The sequence below is a fragment of the Brassica napus genome, chromosome C7 (assembly GCF_020379485.1).
Source record: "Brassica napus cultivar Da-Ae chromosome C7, Da-Ae, whole genome shotgun sequence".
Taxonomy (NCBI): Eukaryota; Viridiplantae; Streptophyta; class Magnoliopsida; order Brassicales; family Brassicaceae; genus Brassica; species Brassica napus.
This window is the reverse complement of record NC_063450.1, coordinates 22,894,543-22,920,211: the sequence shown is the minus strand read 5'-3', so window position 1 is coordinate 22,920,211 and position 25,669 is coordinate 22,894,543. Positions and strand designations below refer to the sequence as shown.

Below are 25,669 nucleotides of genomic sequence, written 5' to 3'. Positions count from 1 at the left end.
TTTGTTTTCGTTCATGAATGAGAGAGACTTAAATCTATGCACATGGTATACTAGTTTATATTTTGTACTAAACTCTATTTGCATTAAGTATATATAATTACATATCTAGAGCCAAACATAAACAGCCAAAACTTGATTAAAATATGTATACCTGAGCATTCAAATAAATTTACAAATTAGGTCGATATCAAACAAACCCGTATTCTTTCGATAATTTAAGAGAATCATTCCAATCAAAACTCTAATTTGGAGAACTGTTCCAACTACACGGTCCAGCTAGCCTTAGTGAAATCCTTACAAACAAAACCGTATTTTTCGAGAGACTAGCCAATGCATCTTTGATCAAAACCAGCAATTATTAAACCCGAAAAGCTGAGTAATTAATTAAGAGAGATCCAAGAACTTTATGTAACGAAGAAACTCGGAGTATAAGGCATTGCCACATTGGCTTTCCATCGTAGAGCTGAAAGACACATTTAGGTTTTCTTGGTGTGGAAATTATCATTTCCCGCTGAGACTGCTATCATGTGATCCATACTGGTGAAAACTATTCACTGCTCTGGGACTTTTAATAGAATGGCTTGTATGGCTTATTCATCGACCTTAAGTTCGACTCTATTTATATCCCATGCCATTAGAAAATCTTTGCAAAACCTTTTGATTTCCTAATTTAGTCAAGGCTCTAAAGTAAATCATGCATAACTGATTATATCTGATATTTGTCGCTATATCCATCATCATGAAAACCAAATAACTAAATAGATTCATGTTCCCAAAATAGCTAGTGATTCAGAGAATCTCCCGCTTCCTCTGAAAATCACACAAATACGGATATTTCTCATACTCCTGATTCTCTGTTTCCACAGAAACGATGTTCAACAGCAAGAAGGAGTCCAATGGCACGGCCTCTCGAACGGGAGCAGACTCGCCGTTCTTGCAAAAGGCACGCTCGGGTAAAACCGAGGTAAGAGAGCTAGAAGCCGTGTTCAAGAAGTTCGACGTGAACGGAGACGGCAAGATCTCGTCAAAGGAGCTAGGCGCCATAATGGCGAGTCTAGGCCACGAGGTTCCAGAGGAGGAGCTTCAGAAGGCGGTAGCAGAGATCGACAAGAAAGGAGACGGTTACATAAACTTGGAGGAGTTCGTTGAGCTGTTCACGAAAGGGATGGACCAGAACGATGTGCTGGAGAATCTTAAGGATGCGTTCTCTGTTTATGATATCGACGGGAACGGGTCTATTTCCGCGGAGGAGCTGCATGAGGTTTTGAGGAGTCTTGGAGATGAATGCTCGATAGCGGAGTGTAGGAAGATGATTAGTGGTGTGGATAAGGATGGAGATGGGACTATTGATTTTGAGGAGTTTAAGGTTATGATGACTATGGGATCTAGGCGTGATAATGTCATGGGAGGAGGTGCTCAGTGGTAGAGTTTCTCATTTTCTCTTCTACTTCTTCCTCCTCTTTGGGGTTGCATTAACTTGATAATTTTCAAAAAAAAAAAAAAAGATTTAACTCTTTTGTTCTGTTTTCGTTCTGCTTTAGAACTATGTAATTGTGTAAAAGTTATGTGAATAAAAGATTTGTTGCAAAATTCTGTACCATTTCAATTAGAAGATGGAAGATTTGTTGTTTTCTTTGGGAGCAGGTTAACATTAGAGGTGTACCTGATAATGGGAAGATGTGAATACATCTTCTTCCTTAGGGTGGACCATGTCAGTTGTTGAGCATTTTGCTTACATGATAATAAAAAGCTTCACGGTGGATCTTTGTTCCCTTGATGCTTCCTCTCATAGATCTGTTCTGATCATAAAAGAAGAGAATGGAGCTGACACAACCACCCAATTTAAGGTTTGCGTCTTAGATCTCTGTCATCTACGATCATAGATGTCATGAAAGATTTCACAAGAAGGGTTAAGTAAGTTACTATCATCTCAGGAGACACCTGGTGCTTTATAAATAATGAGCATCATCCTGTAAGTTTTCTAGGCTTTACTTGTTTCATCTTTTTAAGATTGTTTTTTTTTTGTAGACGTCCGGGGCTTACGTCCGTAGGGCCAGGGACAAGGACCGATTTTTTTCGATTAGAAAAACATATAGCGATCGAGATTTCTCTATGAACTAGTTGGATTACCTCTTAAAGATTACAACAAACGAGAGAAAAGAGATTAGAACAGTAGACTCATTACATTAACCAAAGATATTTACATTGAAAGATAAAGAGAAACTCTAATACATAAAGGATCACCTATCTTTATCTCTCTTTGTTATCAATTCCCAACGGAGATAGGCCTGTCTCTCTCTCCTAAGCCGAGGGGAGAACGGGAACGCCGTGGACTAGTGATCTCTCGAAGCACCCTAGGCATCTCAGGCTGATGTATCTTCTCAAACTCTTTTTTGATCTTCACGACTTGGATATGGATAGGAGGAACACAATCATGCTCATCATCTCCATGATTGGTCTTCTTGTTCTCCATCACAAATCGGCAGTGAAGCCAGAAGAATTCTGTTTGTAGGTTTCTTATGATGTCTGCGCTTTAACTTTCACGCGGGAGGCGTGTTTATAATAGTAATCTTGAACAAAAGTGGACACGAGTTGTAGATGAAGTAGAAGGGAAGTTAGGTTGGTGCGCAACGCCAAATTAGTCTCTTACACATTTATCTTTGTGTGTTTGTATATAATATATGATGATAATTTAAGAATTTGTAATGATATAAAAGAAAGAAGTAGAGCCGTATCATTCTTCATGACAAAGAGATCTTGTGTTGGGTGAGTTGTGGTTACGTGTCGGCAACAAAGCCAATTGACACTTGTATATCACGATGATTACTGGTACGCATCTCCCAATTCTACGTTACTTTCTTTAAACCGAAGACCAAGACTCTTTAAAACTACTCCGTATGAAATTGATTTTGTTTGACGAGAGAGGACAAGCATGGACTTCTTCGAGGATTCTAATTTGGTTTCTTTACTTTAAGAAATGGATTCTTCTCAAAGTTCCTTCTCTAGATATAGCAATAAGACTAGATTCAGGTTCGGTACACCAAAAAACACTAAAATAGTATCATTCTAATCGATTGAATCAACCGCACATGAATTTTTAATTGGGATTATATCATTAGACTAAAATCATCTCAAACCCATCAATATAATAGAGTTTTTTTTTTCAAAGAGATAAATACAGAAAATACTATTATGTCTCTATAAAAACATATATTGGAACAAAACTAATTATATAATAGTTTTAACTGAATATATATATATATATATATATATTATATATATAGATAAGTTTCAGATGCTCTAAACAAAACTAAGATATTCTACACTTTTATGAGGTTAATTTGGTATCTTCAAAATTGAATGGACTCTTTAATCACTTCTGAACTTTTGATGTTATATGATCTCTATAATTTTGATTATTTACTCAGATCTCAGCCACAAGTAGTTAAAACAGTAAATAATCAAAATAAATGAGAATATAAAAATTTCTTGAAGTTTTTTACAAACACATGAACTTTTTTTGGGATTCATGCAAGTGCAACAACCACACCATGCTTCTTGATTTAATTATTTTTGGATTATCACATTTTTAAAAATAATTATATAAGAACATTTGAAAATTGGAAAGTGCCCTCTAATATTAAATTACAAATAAGCAAATATATGTGTAAAAGTAATGTTTACTTTCTATAGTAAATGAATGTAAAGCTCTACAAGAAATTAATTATAATGATTTTATGGCTGATTATGTAAAACATATTAACATTTGAAAGAAAAAGATTACAGTATCTTTTTCAAAATCATCTAGATCAATTTCAAAATTACCTCGAGAAAGATAAAAAGAAAAGCAGTTACCGTGGGGTAATTTTTAAGAAATTTCAACGACCCAAATAAAGACAGAGCAACAAATCAAAGTAATGAGAAGAAGAAAAATCTATCTGATCCCTTCAGATCAATCCCACGCTTCTTCTAATCAGCGGGACCCATATAGTTCAATCAAACTCAGATTTTGTTTGATAATCCGAAAAGGACACTGGATTACGTGTATGTTTCTGTCTGGATTTTGCTTGTTTCCGCTGTACAAAATCGTAGCCGTTCAATTTACGGTCAAACATACAATCTCGGATTCGACGGCGGGTCTAATCAGTTTCCATGTATGACCGAGGATTTGCTTAGACCGGTAAACTAAAAACGTTACCATATTTTTATGTTCATCGCTATTAGAAGACCAGATAAAATAATATACTTGTTGACACCCTCTCGAGTAAACGTTTTAGTAAGATTTTCGAAATAAGAATTCCATGCAAAAAAATATCTTGGTTGTGTGGGTGGGGGTGTCAACTGGGCGGGCAGACTATAGGCTAGCCCAGTCCAATTCATTTTGGACGGGCTATGGACGTGTCCAATTAATACATGGTCCAACCGGACAAAAGACCAATTGGTACATAGTCCAATTGGGCGAATACCAATTGGTCTAAGACCAAATGGACAATGGGTGTCCATGGGCTTCCTGAAACATACTTTCATGAGTGTAACAACAAAAAGTAAAGTTTTACGATTTAACCCAAAAAAACGGTTTTATCGTTAAAATAAAAAATTAACGATTTTGACGGAAACATAATTTCACAATTTTGACGGAAAAATGTATTTCATAAATTTGGCGGGAAAATGCAATTTCTCGGTTTGGGCGGAAAACATAATTTGGTGGTTTTTGCGGGAAACATAATTTTTCGGTTTTGGCAGAAAAAACGCAATTTCTCGGTTTTGGCGGGGAAACACAATTTCTCAATTTGGCGAGAAAACACAATTTTTTGGTTTTGGCGGGAAAACACAATTTCTCAATTTCGGCGGGAAAACGTAATTTCTCGGTTTTGGCGGGAAAACGCAATTGGCCATCCGTACCGAAGAAACAAGAAATTTTTTAGGCACAAAAGGGTTGTGAGAGACACTCCACCTCCACATCTAACTGGAGAACAAATTGAAGCGCAAATCGATTACTATGCAGCTTTGGAAACAGTTCCTCGTGGTGGTAATTGGCATGTCCCCGGTAATATGCCTGATTTTTACGGTGTTCGGCACAACTGGCACAAGAAGAGTATATTTTGGGAGTTGCCATATTGGAAGGATCTTCTTCTGCGCCACACCCTCGATGTGATGCATATAGAGAAGAATTTCTTTGAGAACATCATGAATACAACATTGAATATCCCAAGAAAGTCAAAAGACAACATAAAATCAAGGTTGGACTTGCCGGATATTTGCTCAAGAAGTGAGTTACATATAAAAAGCAATAGACAAGTTCCCGTTCTGATATTCAGATTGTCTTCAGAAAAAAAGTCGGTGTTGTTCAACTGGGTGGCATCAGAAGTGAAGTTCTCCGATGGGTATGTTTCAAATCTCTCTAGATGTGTTGAAAAGGGTCAAAAGTTCTCCGGGATGAAGAATCATGATTGTCATGTCTTTATGCAACGATTACTTCCCTTTGCATGTACGGAGCTACTTCCAATAAACGTACATGAAGCACTTGCAGGTAGTATATTATAACGCATTAGTTTTATAATGGTTTAGTTTGCAATAATATATGACTACTAATGTGTTTAATTGTTTTTGGAATATACAAGGCATTGGAAAATTTTTCAGGGGTCTGAGCACAAGCACTCTTAAAAAAGAAGTCGTGGAACAACTTCACGAGAACATTCCCACATTATTGTGCAACTTGGAGAAGATATTTCCTCCGAGATTTTTTGACGTCATGGAGCATTTAGCTGTCCACCTCCCATATGAGGCATTGCCTTGTGGACCTGTACATTACGGATGGATGTATCAGTATGAGCGAGCCATGAAATATTTGTCTGGATGGACTACACATGGGAAATTAGCTTGTCCATATTGTAATGGAACGACAGATGCGTTTCAACTGAAGAATGGTAGGAAGACAAGTTGGTTCGATTGTCACCGTCGATTTCTTCCCATTGTCCATTCGTACCGAAGAAACAAGAAATTGTTTAGGCACAAAAGGGTTATGAGAGACACTCCTCCTCCATATCTAACTGGAGAACAAATTGAAGCGCAAATCGATTACTATGGAGCTTTGGAAACAGTTACTCGTGGTGGTAATTGGCATGTCCCCCGTAATATGCCTGATTTTTACGGTGTTCGGCACAACTGGCACAAGAAGAGTATGTTTTGGGAGTTGTCATATTGGAAGGATCTTCTTCTGCGCCACAACCTCGATGTGATGCATATAGAGAAGAATTTCTTTGAGAACATCATGAATACAACATTGAATGTCCCAGGGAAGATAAAAGACAACATAAAATTGAGGTTGGACTTGCCGGATATTTGCTCAAGAAGTGAGTTACATATAAAAAGCAATGGACAAGTTCCCGTTCCGATATTCAGATTGTCTTCGGAAAAAAATTGGTGTTGTTCAACTGGGTGGTATCAGAAGTGAAGTTCTCCGATGGGTATGTTTCAAATCTCTCTAGATGTGTTGAAAAGGGTCAAAAGTTCTCCGGGATGAAGAGTCATGATTGTCATGTCTTTATGCAACTATTACTTCCCTTTGCATGTACGGAGCTACTTCCAATAAACGTACATGAAGCACTTGCAGGTAGTATATTATAACGCATTAATTTTATAATGGTTTAGTTTGCAATAATATATGACTACTAATGTGTTTAATTGTTTTTGGAATATACAAGGCATTGGAAAATTTTTCAGGGATCTGAGCACACGCACTCTTAAAGAAGAAGTCGTGGAACAACTTCACGAGAACATTCCCACATTATTGTGCAACTTGGAGAAGATATTTCCTCCGGGATTTTTTGACGTCATGGAGCATTTAGCTGTCCACCTCCTATATGAGGCATTGCCTTGTGGACCTGTACATTACGGATGGATGTATCAGTATGAGCGAGCCATGAAATATTTGTCTGGATGGACTACACATGGGAGATTAGCTTGTCCATATTGTAATGGAACGACAGATGCGTTTCAACTGAAGAATGGTAGGAAGACAAGTTGGTTCGATTGTCACCGTCGATTTCTTCCCATTGTCCATTCGTACCAAAGAAACAAGAAATTGTTTAGGCACAAAAGGGTTGTGAGAGACACTCCTCCTCCATATCTAACTGGAGAACAAATTGAAGCGCAAATCGATTACTATGGAGCTTTGGAAACAGTTACTCGTGGTGGTAATTGGCATGTCCCCCGTAATATGCCTGATTTTTACGGTGTTCGGCACAACTGGCACAAGAAGAGTATGTTTTCGGAGTTGCCATATTGGAAGGATCTTCTTCTGCGCCACAACCTCGATGTGATGCATATAGAGAAGAATTTCTTTGAGAACATCATGACTACAACATTGAATGTCCCAGGGAAGATAAAAGACAACATAAAATTGAGGTTGGACTTGCCGGATATTTGCTCAAGAAGTGAGTTACATATAAAAAGCAATGGACAAGTTCCCGTTCCGATATTCAGATTGTCTTCGGAAAAAAAATCGGTGTTGTTCAACTGGGTGGCATCAGAAGTGAAGTTCTCCGATGGGTATGTTTCAAATCTCTCTAGATGTGCTGAAAAGGGTCAAAAGTTCTCCGGGATGAAGAGTCATGATTGTCATGTCTTTATGCAACGATTACTACCCTTTGCATGTACGGAGCTACTTCCAATAAACGTACATGAAGCACTTGCAGGTAGTATATTATAACGCATTAATTTTATAATGGTTTAGTTTGCAATAATATATGACTACTAATGTGTTTAATTGTTTTTGGAATATACAAGGCATTGGAAAATTTTTCAGGGATCTGAGCACACGCACTCTTAAAGAAGAAGTCGTGGAACAACTTCACGAGAACATTCCCACATTATTGTGCAACTTGGAGAAGATATTTCCTCCGGGATTTTTTGACGTCATGGAGCATTTAGCTGTCCACCTCCCATATGAGGCATTGCCTTGTGGACCTGTACATTACGGATGGATGTATCAGTATGAGCGAGCCATGAAATATTTGTCTGGATGGACTACACATGGGAGATTAGCTTGTCCATATTGTAATGGAACGACAGATGCGTTTCAACTGAAGAATGGTAGGAAGGCAAGTTGGTTCGATTGTCACCGTCGATTTCTTCCCATTGTCCATTCGTACCAAAGAAACAAGAAATTGTTTAGGCACAAAAGGGTTGTGAGAGACACTCCTCCTCCATATCTAACTGGAGAACAAATTGAAGCGCAAATCGATTACTATGGAGCTTTGGAAACAGTTACTCGTGGTGGTAATTGGCATGTCCCCCGTAATATGCCTGATTTTTACGGTGTTCGGCACAACTGGCACAAGAAGAGTATGTTTTCGGAGTTGCCATATTGGAAGGATCTTTTTCTGCGCCACAACCTCGATGTGATGCATATAGAGAAGAATTTTATTGAGAACATCATTACTACAACATTGAATGTCCCAGGGAAGATAAAAGACAACATAAAATTGAGGTTGGACTTGCCGGATATTTGCTCAAGAAGTGAGTTACGTATAAAAAGCAATGGACAAGTTCCCGTTCCGATATTCAGATTGTCTTCAGAAAAAAAGTCGGTGTTGTTCAACTGGGTGGCATCAGAAGTGAAGTTCTCCGATGGGTATGTTTCAAATCTCTTTAGATGTGTTGAAAAGGGTCAAAAGTTCTCCAGGATGAAGATTCATGATTGTCATGTCTTTATGCAACTATTACTTCCCTTTGCATGTACGGAGCTACTTCCAATAAACGTACATGAAGCACTTGCAGGTAGTATATTATAACGCATTAATTTTATAATGGTTTAGTTTGCAAAAATATATGACTACTAATGTGTTTAATTGTTTTTGGAATATACAAGGCATTGGACAATTTTTCAGGGATCTGAGCACACGCACTCTTAAAGAAGAAGTCGTGGAACAACTTCACGAGAACATTCCCACATTATTGTGCAACTTGGAGAAGATATTTCCTCCGGGATTTTTTGACGTCATGGAGCATTTAGCTGTCCACCTCCCATATGAGGCATTGCCTTGTGGACCTGTACATTACGGATGGATGTATCAGTATGAGCGAGCCATGAAATATTTGTCTGGATGGACTACACATGGGAGATTAGCTTGTCCATATTGTAATGGAACGACAGATGCGTTTCAACTGAAGAATGGTAGGAAGACAAGTTGGTTCGATTGTCACCGTCGATTTCTTCCCATTGTCCATTCGTACCGAAGAAACAAGAAATTGTTTAGGCACAAAAGGGTTGTGAGAGACACTCCTCTTCCATATCTAACTGGAGAACAAATTGAAGCGCAAATCGATTACTATGGAGCTTTGGAAACAGTTACTCGTGGTGGTAATTGGCATGTCCCCCGTAATATGCCTGATTTTTACGGTGTCCGGCACAACTGGCACAAGAAGGGTATGTTTTGGGAGTTGCCATATTGGAAGGATCTTCTTCTGCGCCACAACCTCGATGTGATGCATATAGAGAAGAATTTCTTTGAGAACATCATGAATACAACATTGAATGTCCTAGGGAAGATAAAAGACAACATAAAATTGAGGTTGGACTTGCCGGATATTTGCTCAAGAAGTGAGTTACATTTAAAAAGCAATGGACCCGTTCCGATATTCAGATTGTCTTCAGAAAAAAAGTCGGTGTTGTTCAATTGGGTGGCATCAGAAGTGAAGTTCTCCGATGGGTATGTTTCAAATCTCTCTAGATGTGTTGAAAAGGGTCAAAAGTTCTCCGGGATGAAGAGTCATGATTGTCATGTCTTTATGCAACGATTACTTCCCTTTGCATGTACAGAGCTACTTCCAATAAACGTACATGAAGCACTTGCAGGTAGTATATTATAACGCATTAATTTTATAATGGTTTAGTTTGCAATAATATATGACTACTAATGTGTTTAATTGTTTTTGGAATATACAAGGCATTGGAAAAAATTTTAGGGATCTGAGCACACGCACTCTTAAAGAAGAAGTCGTGGAACAACTTCACGAGAACATTCCCACATTATTGTGCAACTTGGAGAAGATATTTCCTCCGGGATTTTTTGACGTCATGGAGCATTTAGCTGTCCACCTCCCATATGAGGCATTGCCTTGTGGACCTGTACATTACGGATGGATGTATCAGTATGAGCGAGCCATGAAATATTTGTCTGGATGGACTACACATGGGAGATTAGCTTGTCCATATTGTAATTGAACGACAGATGTGTTTCAACTGAAGAATGGTAGGAAGACAAGTTGGTTCGATTGTCACCGTCGATTTCTTCCCATTGTCCATTCGTACCGAAGAAACAAGAAATTGTTTAGGCACAAAAGGGTTGTGAGAGACACTCCTCCTCCATATCTAACTGGAGAACAAATTGAAGCGCAAATCGATTACTATGAAGCTTTGGAAACAGTTACTCGTGGTGGTAATTGGCATGTCCCCCGTAATATGCCTGATTTTTACGGTGTTCGGCACAACTTGCACAAGAAGGGTATGTTTTGGGAGTTGCCATATTGGAAGGATCTTCTTCTGCGCCACAACCTCGATGTGATGCATATAGAGAAGAATTTCTTTGAGAACATCATGAATACAACATTGAATGTCCCAGGGAAGATAAAAGACAACATAAAATTGAGGTTGGACTTGCCGGATATTTGCTCAAGAAGTGAGTTACATATAAAAAGCAATGGACAAGTTCCCGTTCCGATATTCAGATTGTCTTCAGAAAAAAAGTTGGTGTTGTTCAACTGGGTGGCATCAGAAGTGAAGTTCTCCGTTGGGTATGTTTCAAATCTCTCTAGATGTGTTGAAAAGGGTCAAAAGTTCTCCGGGATGAAGAGTCATGATTGTCATGTCTTTATGCAACGATTACTTCCCTTTGCATGTACGGAGCTACTTCCAATAAACGTACATGAAGCACTTGCAGGTAGTATATTATAACGCATTAATTTTATAATGGTTTAGTTTGCAATAATATATGACTACTAATGTGTTTAATTGTTTTTGGAATATACAAGGCATTGGACAATTTTTCAGGGATCTGAGCACACGCACTCTTAAAGAAGAAGTCGTGGAACAACTTCACGAGAACATTCCCACATTATTATGCAACTTGGAGAAGATATTTCCTCCGGGATTTTTTGACGTCATGGAGCATTTAGCTGTCCACCTCCCATATGAGGCATTGCCTTGTGGACCTGTACATTACGGATGGATGTATCAGTATGAGCGAGCCATGAAATATTTGTCTGGATGGACTACACATGGGAGATTAGCTTGTCCATATTGTAATGGAACGACAGATGCGTTTCAACTGAAGAATGGTAGGAAGACAAGTTGGTTCGATTGTCACCGTCGATTTCTTCCCATTGTCCATTCGTACCGAAGAAACAAGAAATTGTTTAGGCACAAAAGGGTTGTGAGAGACACTCCTCCTCCATATCTAACTGGAGAACAAATTGAAGCGCAAATCGATTACTATGGAGCTTTGGAAACAGTTACTCGTGGTGGTAATTGGCATGTCCCCCGTAATATGCCTGATTTTTACGGTGTCCGGCACAACTGGCACAAGAAGGGTATGTTTTGGGAGTTGCCATATTGGAAGGATCTTCTTCTGCGCCACAACCTCGATGTGATGCATATAGAGAAGAATTTCTTTGAGAACATCATGAATACAACATTGAATGTCCTAGGGAAGATAAAAGACAACATAAAATTGAGGTTGGACTTGCCGGATATTTGCTCAAGAAGTGAGTTACATTTAAAAAGCAATGGACCCGTTCCGATATTCAGATTGTCTTCAGAAAAAAAGTCGGTGTTGTTCAATTGGGTGGCATCAGAAGTGAAGTTCTCCGATGGGTATGTTTCAAATCTCTCTAGATGTGTTGAAAAGGGTCAAAAGTTCTCCGGGATGAAGAGTCATGATTGTCATGTCTTTATGCAACGATTACTTCCCTTTGCATGTACGGAGCTACTTCCAATAAACGTTCATGAAGCACTTGCAGGTAGTATATTATAACGCATTAATTTTATAATGGTTTAGTTTGCAATAATATATGACTACTAATGTATTTAATTGTTTTTGGAATATACAAGGCATTGGAAAAGTTTTCAGGGATCTGAGCACACGCACTCTTAAAGTAGAAGTCGTGGAACAACTTCACGAGAACATTCCCACATTATTGTGCAACTTGGAGAAGATATTTCCTCCGGGATTTTTGACGTCATGGAGCATTTAGCTGTCCACCTCCCATATGAGGCATTGCCTTGTGGACCTGTACATTACGGATGGATGTATCAGTATGAGCGAGCCATGAAATATTTGTCTGGATGGACTACACATGGGAGATTAGCTTGTCCATATTGTATTGGAACGACATATGAGTTTCAACTGAAGAATGGTAGGAAGACAAGTTGGTTCTATTGTCACCGTCGATTTTTTCCCATTGTCCATTCGTACCGAAGAAACAAGAAATTGTTTAGGCACAAAAGGGTTGTGAGAGACACTCCTCCTCCATATCTAACTGGAGAACAAATTGAAGCGCAAATCGATTACTACGGAGCTTTGGAAACAGTTACTCGTGGTGGTAATTGGCATGTCCCCCGTAATATGCCTGATTTTTACGGTGTTCGGCACAACTGGCACAAGAAGAGTATGTTTTCGGAGTTGCCATATTGGAAGGATCTTCTTCTGCGCCACAACCTTGATGTGATGCATATAGAGAAGAATTTCTTTGAGAACATCATGACTACAACATTGAATGTCCCAGGGAAGATAAAAGACAACATAAAATTGAGGTTGGACTTGCCGGATATTTGCTCAAGAAGTGAGTTACATAAAAAAAGCAATGGACAAGTTCCCGTTCCGATATTCAGATTGTCTTCTGAAAAAAAGTCGGTGTTGTTCAACTGGGTGGCATCAGAAGTGAAGTTCTCCGATGGGTATGTTTCAAATCTCTCTAGATGTGTTGAAAAGGGTCAAAAGTTCTCCGGGATGAAGAGTCATGATTGTCATGTCTTTATGCAACGATTACTTCTCTTTGCATGTACGGAGCTACTTCCAATAAACGTACATGAAGCACTTGCAGGTAGTATATTATAACGCATTAATTTTATAATGGTTTAGTTTGCAATAATATATGACTACTAATGTGTTTAATTGTTTTTGGAATATACAAGGCATTGGACAATTTTTCAGGGATCTGAGCACACGCACTCTTAAAGAAGAAGTCGTGGAACAACTTCACGAGAACATTCCCACATTATTATGCAACTTGGAGAAGATATTTCCTCCGGGATTTTTTGACGTCATGGAGCATTTAGCTGTCCACCTCCCATATGAGGCATTGCCTTGTGGACCTGTACATTACGGATGGATGTATCTGTATGAGCGAGCCATGAAATATTTGTCTGGATGGACTACACATGGGAGATTAGCTTGTCCATATTGCAATGGAACGACAGATGCGTTTCAACTGAAGAATGGTAGGAAGACAAGTTGGTTCGATTGTCACCGTCGATTTCTTCCCATTGTCCATTCGTACCAAAGAAACAAGAAATTGTTTAGGCACAAAAGGGTTGTGAGAGACACTCCTCCTCCATATCTAACTGGAGAACAAATTGAAGCGCAAATCGATTACTATGGAGCTTTGGAAACAGTTACTCGTGGTGGTAATTGGCATGTCCCCCGTAATATGCCTGATTTTTACGGTGTTCGGCACAACTGGCACAAGAAGAGTATGTTTTGGGAGTTGCCATATTGGAAGGATCTTCTTTTGCGCCACAACCTCGATGTGATGCATATAGAGAAGAATTTCTTTGAGAACATCATGAATACAACATTGAATGTCCCAGGGAAGATAAAAGACAACATAAAATTGAGGTTGGACTTGCCGGATATTTGCTCAAGAAGTGAGTTACATATAAAAAGCAATAGACAAGTTCCCGTTCCGATATTCAGATTGTCTTCAGAAAAAAAGTCGGTGTTGTTCAACTGGGTGGCATCAGAAGTGAAGTTCTCCGATGGGTATGTTTCAAATCTCTCTAGATGTGTTGAAAAGGGTCAAAAGTTCTCCGGGATGAAGAGTCATGATTGTCATGTCTTTATGCAACGATTACTTCCCTTTGCATGTACGGAGCTACATCCAATAAACGTACACGAAGCACTTGCAGGTAGTAAATTATAACGCATTAATTTTATAATGGTTTAGTTTGCAATAATATATGACTACTAATGTGTTTAATTGTTTTTGGAATATACAAGGCATTGGAAAAATTTTCAGGGATCTGAGTACACGCACTCTTAAAGAAGAAGTCGTGGAAAAACTTCACGAGAACATTCCCACATTATTGTGCAACTTGGAGAAGATATATCCTCCGGGATTTTTTGACGTCATGGAGCATTTAGCTGTCCACCTCCCATATGAGGCATTGCCTTGTGGACCTGTACATTACAGATGGATGTATCAGTATGAGCGAGCCATGAAATATTTGTCTGGATGGACTACACATGGGAGATTAGCTTGTCCATATTGTAATGGAACGACAAATGCGTTTCAACTGAAGAATGGTAGGAAGACAAGTTGGTTCGATTGTCACCGTCGATTTCTTCCCATTGTCCATTCGTACCGAAGAAACAAGAAATTGTTTAGGCACAAAAGGGTTGTGAGAGACACTCCTCCTCCATATCTAACTGCAGAACAAATTGAAGCGCAAATCGATTACTATGGAGCTTTGGAAACAGTTACTCGTGGTGGTAATTGGCATGTCCCCCGTAATATGCCTGATTTTTACGGTGTTCGACACAACTGGCACAAGAAGGGTATGTTTTGGGAGTTGCCATATTGGAAGGATCTTCTTCTGCGCCACAACCTCGATGTGATGCATATAGAGAAGAATTTCTTTGAGAACATCATGAATACAACATTGAATGTCCCAGGGAAGATAAAAGACAACATAAAATTGAGGTTGGACTTGCCGGATATTTTCTCAAAAAGTGAGTTACATATAAAAAGCAATGGACAAGTTCCCGTTCCGATATTTAGATTGTCTTCAGAAAAAAAGTCGGTGTTGTTCAACTGGGTGGCATCAGAAGTGAAGTTTTCCGATGGGTATGTTTCAAATCTCTCTAGATGTGTTGAAAAGGGTCAAAAGTTCTCCGGGATGAAGAGTCATGATTGTCATGTCTTTATGCAACGATAACTTCCCTTTGCATGTACGGAGCTACTTCCAATAAACGTACATGAAGCACTTGCAGGTAGTATATTATAACGCATTAATTTTATAATGGTTTAGTTTGCAATAATATATGACTACTAATGTGTTTAATTGTTTTTGGAATATACAAGGCATTGAAAAATTTTTCAGGGATCTGAGCACACGCACTCTTAAAGAAGAAATCGTGGAACAACTTCACGAGAAAAATCCCACATTATTGTGCAACTTGGAGAAGATATTTCCTCAGGGATTTTTTGACGTCATGGAGCATTTAGCTGTCCACCTCCCATATGAGGCATTGCCTTGTGGACCTGTACATTACGGATGGATGTATCAGTATGAGCGAGCCATGAAATATTTGTCTGGATGGACTACCCATGGGAGATTAGCTTGTTCATATTGTAATGGAATGACAGATGCGTTTCAACTGAAGAATGGTAGGAAGACAAGTTGGTTCGATTGTCACCGTCAATTTCTTCCCATTGTCCATTCGTACCGAAGAAACAAGAAATTGTTTCGGCACAAAGGGTTGTGAGAGACACTCCTCCTCCATATCTAACTGGAGAACAAATTGAAGCGCAAATCGATTACTATGGAGCTTTGGAAACAGTTACTCGTGGTGGTAATTGGCATGTCCCCCGTAATATGCCATATTTTTACGGTGTTCGGCACAACTGGCACAAGAAGAGTATGTTTTGGGAGTTGCCATATTGGAAGGATCTTCTTCTGCGCCACAACCTCGATGTGATGCATATAGAGAAGAATTTATTTGAGAGCATTATGAATACAACATTGAATGTCACAGGGAAGATAAAAGACAACATAAAATTGAGGTTGGACTTGCCGGATATTTGCTCAAGAAGTGAGTTACATATAAAAAGCAATGGACAAGTTCCCGTTGCGATATTCAGATTGTCTTCAAAAAAAAGCCGGTGTTGTTCAACTGGGTGGCATCAGAAGTGAAGTTCCCCGATGCGTATGTTTCAAATCTTTCTAGATGTGTTGAAAATGGTCAAAAGTTCTTCGGGATGAAGAGTCATGATTGTCATGTCTTTATGTAATGATTACTTCTCTTTGCATGTGCGGAGCTACTTCCAATAAACGTACATGGAGGACTTGCAGGTAGTATATTATCACGCATTAATTTTATAATGGTTTAGTTTGCAATAATATATGACTACTAATGTGTTTAATTGTTTTTGGAATATACAAGGCATTGGACAATTTTTCAGGGATCTGAGCACACGCACTCTTAAAGAAGAAGTCGTGGAACAACTTCACGAGAACATTCTCACATTATTGTGCAACTTTGAGAAGATATTTTCTCCGGGATTTTTTGACGTCATGGAGCATCTAGCTGTCCACCTCCCATATGAGGCATTGCTTCGTGGACCTGTACATTACGGATGGATGTATCAGTATGAGCGAGCCATGAAATATTTGTCTGGATGGACTACACATGGGAGATTAGCTTGTCCATATTGTAATGGAACGACATATGCGTTTCAACTAAAGAATGGTAGGAAGACCGGTTGGTTCGATTGTCACCGTCGATTTCTTCCCATTGTCCATCCGTACCGAAGAAACAAGAAATTGTTTAGGCACAAAAGGATTGTGAGAGACACTCCTCCACCCTATCTAACTGGAGAACAAACTGAAGCGCAAATCGATTACTATGGAGCTTTGGAAACAGTTCCTCGTGCTGGTAATTGGCATGTCCCTGGTAATATGCCTGATTTTTACGGTGTTCGGTAGAATTAGCACATGAAGAGTATATTTTGGGAGTTGCCATATTGGAAGGATCTTCTTCTTCGCCACAACCTCGATGTGATGCATATAGAGAAGAATTTATTTGAGAACATCATGAATACAACATTGAATTTTCTAGGGAAGACAAAGTAAAACATAAAATCGAGGTTGGACTTGCCGGATATTTACTCAAGAAGTGAGTTACATATAAAAAGCAATGGACAAGTTTCTGTTCCGATATTCAGATTGTCTTCAGAAAAAAGTCGGGTTGTTCAACTGGGTGGCATTAGAAGTGAAGTTCCCCGATGGGTATGTTTCAAATCTCTCTAGATGTGTTGGAAAGGGTCAAAAGTCCTCCGGGATGAAGAGTCAAGATTGTCATGTCTTTATTCAACGATTACTTCCCTTTGCATATGCGGAGCTACTTCCAATAAACGTACATGAAGCACTTGCAGGTAGTATATTATAACGCATTAATTTTATAATGGTTTAGTTTGCAATAATATATGACTAGTAATGTGTTTAATTGTTTTTGGAATATACAAGGCATTGGAGCATTTTTCAGGGATCTGAGCACAAGCACTCTTAAAGAAGAAGTCGTGGAACTACTTCACGAGAACATTCCCACATTATTGTGCAACTTTGAGAAGATATTTCCTCCGGGATTTTTTGACGTCAGGGAGCATCTACCTGTCCACCTCCCATATGGTGCATTGCTTCGTGGACCTGTACATTACGGATGGATGTATCAGTATGAGCGAGCCATGAAATATTTGTTTGGATGGACTACACATGGGAGATTAGCTTGTCCATATTGTAATGGAACGACAGATGCATTTCAACTGAAGAATGGTAGGAAGACATGTTGGTTCAATTGTCACCGTCGATTTCTTCCCATTGTCCATCCGTACCGAAGAAACAAGAAATTGTTTAGGCACAAAAGGATTGTGAGAGACACTCCTCCTCCCAATCTAACTGGAGAACAAATTGAAGCGCAAATCTATTACTATGGAGCTTTGGAAACAGTTCCTCGTGGTGGTAATTGGCATGTCCCCAGTAATATGCCTGATTTTTACGATGTTCGGTACAACTGGCACAGGAAGAGTATATTTTGGGAGTTGCCATAATGGAAGGATCTTCTCTGCGCCATAACCTCGATGTGATGCATATAGAGAAGAATTTCTTTGAGAACATCATGAATACAACATTGAATGTCCCATTGAGGACAAAAGACAATATAAAATCGAGGTTGTACTTGCCGGATATTTGCTCAACAAGTGAGTTACATATAAAAAGTAATGGACAAGTTCCCATTCCGATATTCAGAATGTCTTCAGAAAAAAATTCGGTGTTGTTCAACTGGGTGGCATCAGAAGTGAAGTTCCCCGATAGGTATGTTTCAAATCTCTCTATATGTGTTGAAAATGTTTAAATGTTCTCCAGGATGAAGAGTCATGATTGTCATGTCTTTATGCAATTACTACTTTCCTTTGCATTTGCGGAGCTACTTCCAAGAAACGTACATGAAGCACTTGCAGGTAGTATATTATAACGCATTAATTTTATAATGGTTTAGTTTGCAATAATATATGACTACTAATGTGCTTAATTGTTTTTGGAATATACAAGGCATTAGAGCATTTTTCAGGGATCTGAGCACACGCACTCTTAAAGAAGAAGTTGTGGAACAACTTCACGAGAACATTCCCTTCTTATTGTGCAACTTGGAGAAGATATTTCTCCCGGGATTTTTTGACGTCATGGAGCATCTAGCTGTCCACCTCCAATATGAGGCATTGCTTCGTGGACCTGTACATTACAGATGGATGTATCAGTACGAGCGAGCCATGAAATATTTGAAGGGAAAAGCAAAAAACCTCGCAAAAGTTGAAGGTTCTATAATTGCTGGAAGTTTGACGGAAGAAACTTCTCACTTCACATCGTACTACTTTGCGTCAAAAGTAGGTACCCAGAAAAGAACTCCAAGAAGATATGATGATGGTGGTGTCGCGCCAACATATGCAGTTGCTGGTGTTCCAGAAATCTCTAGCCAGATTGAACGAATCGGTGGGAAATCTAAAGAGGTTTGGTGGTCGAGTGAAGAAGACGTTCATAGTGCACACACCTATATTCTACTCAGTTGCAAGGATCCATTGATGCGTTATTTTGAAAGGTAACATATATGGAAACTTCTAAACACATATAAGTATAAATTATATAATTTCCAAAGATTAATTAATATAAAATATAATTTTACAGCCTATTTGTTTCTCAAGTCGAAGAAACATTCTCAGGTATATCCACAAGTGACGTAGACAAAAGGAAAGATCAACACTTTATTAAGTGGTTGAAGAATCAGGTATTAACTCAAACTCTTAATTTTTGCAGGTTGATCGATCAAACTCTTTTTTCATACCTGATCTGTATTTCAACGTTTTCTTTGTTTTTGCAGGTTGATTATGACGACGATGCAGATTACCCTACGTGGTTTCACGAAGTAATTCAAGCTCCACTTGCAAAGGTCACCACACCACATATGTATTTCACACGAGGTTATACTTTTCACACATATGAGTATGGTAGACAGCGGGCGACCAGTAACTATGGAATATGTGTGAAAGGCGAAAGATATTTCTACGGGATCTTGCAGGAGATTATTGAAGTGGAATTCTCAGGGTTATTGAAGCTAAAATGCGTCCTCTTCAAATGTGAATGGTTCGACCCCGTCGTCAACAGAGGTGTTCGGTTTAACAAATTCGGTGTAGTTGATGTCAATGGTGGACGAAGGTACAACAAATTATTTTTTTGGTATACATGATCTTTATGATTAATTTCTACGTTGTCTTTATTTTTGCAGGAACAATAAATTCGAGCCTTTCATCTTAGCTTCACAAGCAGACCAAGTTGGCTTCCTTTCATACCCTCGGATGTGAGAATCAGGAATAAATTGGTTAGCCGTGATCAAAGTTACACCTCGTGGACGAATCATCAGTGGAGAAGAACCACCATTGCAAGAAGAACAGATAAATGAAGTCGAGGAACCTGAACAACAAATTGATGACATCCTTCTCATTGACCTGTATAATCATGAGTACGAAGATCTTACCGACGATGCCACAGACGAAGCTGTTGAAGACGAGTTTAATGAAAACGATGATGTTTCTAGTGATGACGAGAATGTCGATGTATCCGATTGATGTATTTGTTTTTAATATGATTGATTTTCAGACTTAATGCATGTGATTTGATGGATTTAATCATAAAAATCTATTTATAAAATTTGATTTTGTGTAAGGTAATGGGGGGTTTGAATTAGAAAGAAGAGATTGAAATTATATGTTAAGGAATTGTGGTTTTAGTATTTGGGGTTTGGAATGGAAAGAAGAGATTGAGGTTAAAGGGAAGATGGGTTTGGGGTTTGGAATATATGAAGTAGAAAATAAGGAAGATGGGGTTTGGGGTTTCGGATTTTAGGGATTTAAACATAATCCTCGTTATTTCCTCGAAACTAACGAGGAACTTACGACGAATCCTAAAAATAAAGAACGCGGGACTCGTTAATTCCACGTAAGCAGAATTCGTCGTAAAGACCTCGTAATAGGAAAACGCGGACCTTTGTATTTCCTCGTAAATAAAACCATGGGCCTTGCTATTTACTCGTAAATTAATGAGGACGTTACGAGGAAACAAAACGCGGGCCTTGCTAATTCCTCGTAAAAAACGCGGGCTTTGCTAGTTTCTCGTAACTTTACGAAGAAATTACGAGGATGACTAATTTCTTATATATACACGCGAGCTTCTCACTTCCATTTCGTCTTCACTTCCTCTCTATTTCGTAGCAATGGTACGTACTCTCTCTATTTCCTCTCTAATTTGATTAGTTTAGGGTAGATTAGGTGGGTAGTGTAAGAAATTTAGATAGGTTTACGGATTTTATGTTAATTAGTGTCAATTAGGTGGTTAATGTAGGGAATTTAGTTAGATTTATAGAATTTGTTAATTATAGAATTTGTTAATTACTGTTGATGTTAATTTTAAAATTTAATTTTTTTTTCAGACGGTTCGAAAGAACAGACTTACTCCCCATTACAGAGAGATATTCGGTGAGCCTAATAGTCGTTTAGGCCCGTCTTCTTCAGCTCTCGGTTCTTCGGGTCCAGAGACTGTCCCCGAGACTCAGTCTTCTCAGAGAGTCTCTCAGTCCCCTCCTTCTGGTGCCCCGTCGGTTCCTCTATCCGTTGCACCGGCGGCTCCTCATGAACATGTCCCAGAGGTGCCTCCTCCGATGGCTCCTCCGATGCCGGCCGGGATTCATCCCAATTTGATGGTGCCGCCGAGTTCTTCTTACTCGCAGTACACTGTCGAGGACCTTCTCGCTCAGCCAGGCCGAGAAGGTTTCCCAGTCATAGATCCCGACCGACCGGAGGGAACTTTGTGGTACGTTACATTTTTTAAAAATTCTTTTTAAATTCTTTTATAACAATAATAAATAATTTATACTTTAAATTTTTTTTTCAGGTTTGGGGTTGACGGATGTGTTGCTCGGAACGTAACCGAGACGATTTCCGAGCAAAGGTTACTTCTCCGAGCCACATCCGAACTGGAAAAACACACCAATCTACGTCAGAAAGACGTGGTTCAAAATTTTTGCTGTAAGTTACTATTAATTAGTTATATATATTTTAATTTTTTATGATTTAGATTTTTTAATTTTTTAAAACTAATTCTTAATTTAATTTTTTTTCTGTTACAACCAAAATACCATTGGTCCATGGGGTCAATGAGAAGCTGAAGAAAACATTTAACGCGAAGGCGAAAGCTCGCTTGTTTGACACGGTCTCCAACTGGAAGGGTGACTCGATCGTGAAGGGATATGAGCGTGGCAAACCCCCTGAGCTCACCAAGGAGGTGTGGGATGGCCTCATCCGTTATTGGCGGGATCCTGACTCCATTAGAGTCGCCGAATCTTGCTTTGCCTCCCATCAGACAGTAGATGAGCACGGCCACGGGCCGATGCTTCACTCTACCATTCAAAAACTCCACGTCGATGTCCGTTTAGATATGGTAATAAAATATTTAATTTAATTATATATATATATATATATATATATATTCTTACTTTCTTAAATGTTTTTTAGGCACTCCCGTCTCTTTTGCAACTTTACGAGAGGACCCACAAGAACAAGGTGGGCCAATTTCTATATGCTAGGTCCGAGCAAATCTTCAACGACTTGGTTGGTCGGATTGAAGACCGCCAGACCCAGCTGACCCAGCAGTCCACCAACGGATAATTTTTTTAAAATTTTAATTTTTTTTTATTATTCATTTAATTTAACTTCAACTTTTTACTAATAATATTTATTTTTTGTTTTTAAGGTTGTCCCTCAGAAAAAGGGACGTATGTTTGGGATTGGTTTCGTCAACGATGTTCCGAGAGCGACATCGTCTTGTGGTCAGAGACGGGATGATGAAGTCACTAAGCTGCGTAACGAGTTGGACTCGACGCGATCTGCGTTCACAGCTCGTATGGGTGGAGTCGAGGGTTTCATGGACGTTGTAGCGGCCACAAATCCGGAATGGGAGTCCTTGTTGAGGAACATGTGACGACAAAATCCCATTCCAGGCGAGTCATCCGGCACACATGACGAGGCGGATGTAGAGAGGAAGAGTGAGGAATTCTACTGGACGATGAACGACCCTTAGTTCTTTTTTTTTTCTTTTCGTTGGTTGTATTATAAATTCAAAACTTATTTATGTATAAAATATTTTCGTATTTACTTTTATTTTTAAATTATATTTTTATTAATAAATTAAATAATTTTTATTATATTTTTTAATTCTGGAAAATAAAAAATCGATGTAAATTCGTTGCTAAATTACGACTACATTGCGTGGAAAGTTTACGAGGAAGTAACGATGAAAACTTTTACATCAACACTACGAGGAAAGCTTAACGAGTATTTTACGTGGAAGGGTTTACGTGTAATTTACGAGGAATTACTTTCGAGGTATTTACGAGGAAATGTAGCGTCCTCCTTACGTGGAAAGGTTACGTGGTTTTTACGACGAATACTTTTCTTCATCTTTACGATGAAATGTGTTTCTCGCTAGTTTACGACGAATTGGCGAGAAAATATGCGTTACGACGAACGAATAACGACGAAACTTGTTTTCTCGCTAATTCCTCGTAAAGCCTATTTTACGACGAACTTACTACGAATTTCGCCGTCGTTAATGTTGTGTTTTCTTGTAGTGTAATTGTTATTTTCTGAAATTTGACATTTATATTAATTTTTATACATTATTTGGTGAATATAATATATATCGCAAAGAACTTAAATGTGGTTTTAGATAGAATATTACTAAATTTCATCAAATATATATTAAGTGTTAAGAAACTATAAAGATAATTCCAATTGTGAATATAAAACAAACAATATAATAATAGGTTCTTACTTATATAAAATATGTATACATATAAATTATTAATTTAATTTTAATGAAACCATAAATTTACTTGAAATTTTCTAAAAAAATATTATCTTATTATTTTATCGATTTATGTCAAATTTTGAACCGGTCCAAGTTGAGATCGGTAAAATTTATTAATTTATTGAGCATTAATTTATGGAGGTTTTACTGTATGTAAAAATTAATTCCACTCCAGATACATATTTAAGAATGAAATTTTGAAGAAAATCTCTGGCAAACTCTATTCACAGGTTAGTGTTCTAATATATCAAGCTGTTATAAAATATAAGTGCAAACTCGAAATATAAATGTATGTCTAGTATATATTCACTAGTTCGGTTTAAAAATCATCTAATTCTAGAACAACAAAACAAATTACTTATTTTATTAACCTATGCTTTTTAGGTTTAATTACTTAAGAGTATCCCAATAAAAAAAAAATATAAAATACTTTACCATTCTAGTATATGTAAACTATGTATAAACTAAGAATTGTTTGATTTATTAAATGATAAACCAGAAAACTTATTACAAATATTTCAAATCTCAAATTCTTACAATTATAGTAGCTAGATAGGATATTGGGGAGAAACAAACATTAGACGAATGATCAAGTCTCTCATTCTTCAAACAAATTCAAAATGAGGTGATTGAAATTTTGTCATGATATTTCATTAAAAGATTTTTAGGAATAAAAATCAAGACTAAATCTGAATGAAATAATATATATAATGCTTCCAATATTAAAAATTAGTTCGATTTGAAGAAGTGTATTTCTAGGATTGTCAGGATCATATAATATATTAGAAACCACATATTAAAAAAATAATTTGTAGACATGAAATTATATACATTAGAGTAAACACATAAATTAAAACCAATACCTTTTGCTTATTTACAATCATGTTTTTGGTAAATAAATTAAAAAATATTTTATTTACTTTTTATGGTATTTAATTAAACTTTAGTGATATTGACATAGATATATATAGTATACTTAAATATAAATATTTATTATCGATATTTCCTACTCATATAATTTTATTAACATTTGTATATTCGCTGTAACAAAAATTTAAATCATTAATCACAAAAATTTTAATGTGAGATTTTTCAATACAAATTTTAAAATTTTAAAATTAAGATCTCAATAATTTTTCAATGCAAATTTTGAAATTAACATATTTTTATTTTGATATTGTATATAATTTAATTTAAATGATATATATATATATATATTATGAGACTTCATTTTAATATGATTTATGATCATTTGTATCTTGTTTGAACATAAAAAAAAAGTTAAACTATTGATCACAAAATTTTCAATATGAGATTTTTACCTTTTTTAGTAATTTATAGTTGTTTTAAAAAATTTAAAATATAACTTATTAGAAAAAATCTAATTTTTAGTATATGCTCAGTGTGATTGTTTAATTTATTTTAATAATATAAAATTAAACAAAAAATAGAGAGGAAAAATAATTATCAAATACGTATTATTCATAATCATTAATTGTCATATATATGTTAATCATATTAAGTAAATCCGTAGCTTTTATTTAAGGAAAGAATCGAGAATATTGTTTTGTACACTACTAATCGATTTTATAGTTAGTTTAATAAAAAATATAATATATATTTATATGAACCAATTTATTTTTCTAAAGATTCTAAGAATTATTTTAGTGATGACACGTGGCTATAAAAACATGCTGTAATGCTCTAGGATTAATATATATACCAAATTAACGGTTTTCTCCGTGGTTACAGAAAAACAGAAAATTTATAACACATTTTTGCTTGTTAAGGCATGTTAGATTGCATTATATGTAAGAGCATTTCCAACCCATTTCTATAATAGAAATCTCTAAAATAGCAAAAAAAATAAAGATGAGGTTTTTCTCCAATGTGTTCATTTATAATACATGAATGCTATATTTGCCTATATAAGTAGAGAAATGTTATATATGCATCTATAAATAAAAGAATGCTATTTTTTTCCTCTAAATATAGAGAAAAAATAGCATTCATCTGTTTATAGAGACAAATATAGCATTCATCTATTATAAAAGAACACATTTGAGCAAAACGTCTATTTCTATTTTTTCTTTTATTTTAGGAATCTAGATAAACGTTGGAGATGGCGTATCTAAACGTACGTTATTTTGTTGAAATGCATGCGTAGATATGCAAGTTGCAAAATGCCGTAGTTGA

General features: G+C 37.2%; 2 protein-coding genes across 2 annotated transcripts; one reads left to right on the top strand and one right to left on the bottom strand.

Annotated features, from left to right (window-relative positions):
- Positions 1-27: 27 nt before the first annotated feature.
- LOC106430679 (probable calcium-binding protein CML25) lies at positions 28-2,427 on the top strand. The gene has a single exon (XM_022706244.2). The coding sequence runs from the start codon at positions 872-874 to the stop codon at positions 1,424-1,426; it is 555 nt and encodes a 184-aa protein (XP_022561965.1). The 5' UTR covers positions 28-871; the 3' UTR covers positions 1,427-2,427.
- Positions 2,094-2,676, bottom strand: BNAC07G11000D. Its single transcript, XM_013871443.3, has one exon. The coding sequence runs from the start codon at positions 2,471-2,473 to the stop codon at positions 2,267-2,269; it is 207 nt and encodes a 68-aa protein (XP_013726897.1). The 5' UTR covers positions 2,474-2,676; the 3' UTR covers positions 2,094-2,266.
- Between the last annotated feature and the right edge of the window lie 22,993 nt (positions 2,677-25,669).

Bases quoted from the DNA above. Each gene is read 5' to 3' on its own strand.
- LOC106430679 (XM_022706244.2), top strand. From the start codon at position 872: ATGTTCAACAGCAAGAAGGAGTCCAATGGCACGGCCTCTCGAACGGGA.
- BNAC07G11000D (XM_013871443.3), bottom strand. From the start codon at position 2,473: ATGGAGAACAAGAAGACCAATCATGGAGATGATGAGCATGATTGTGTT.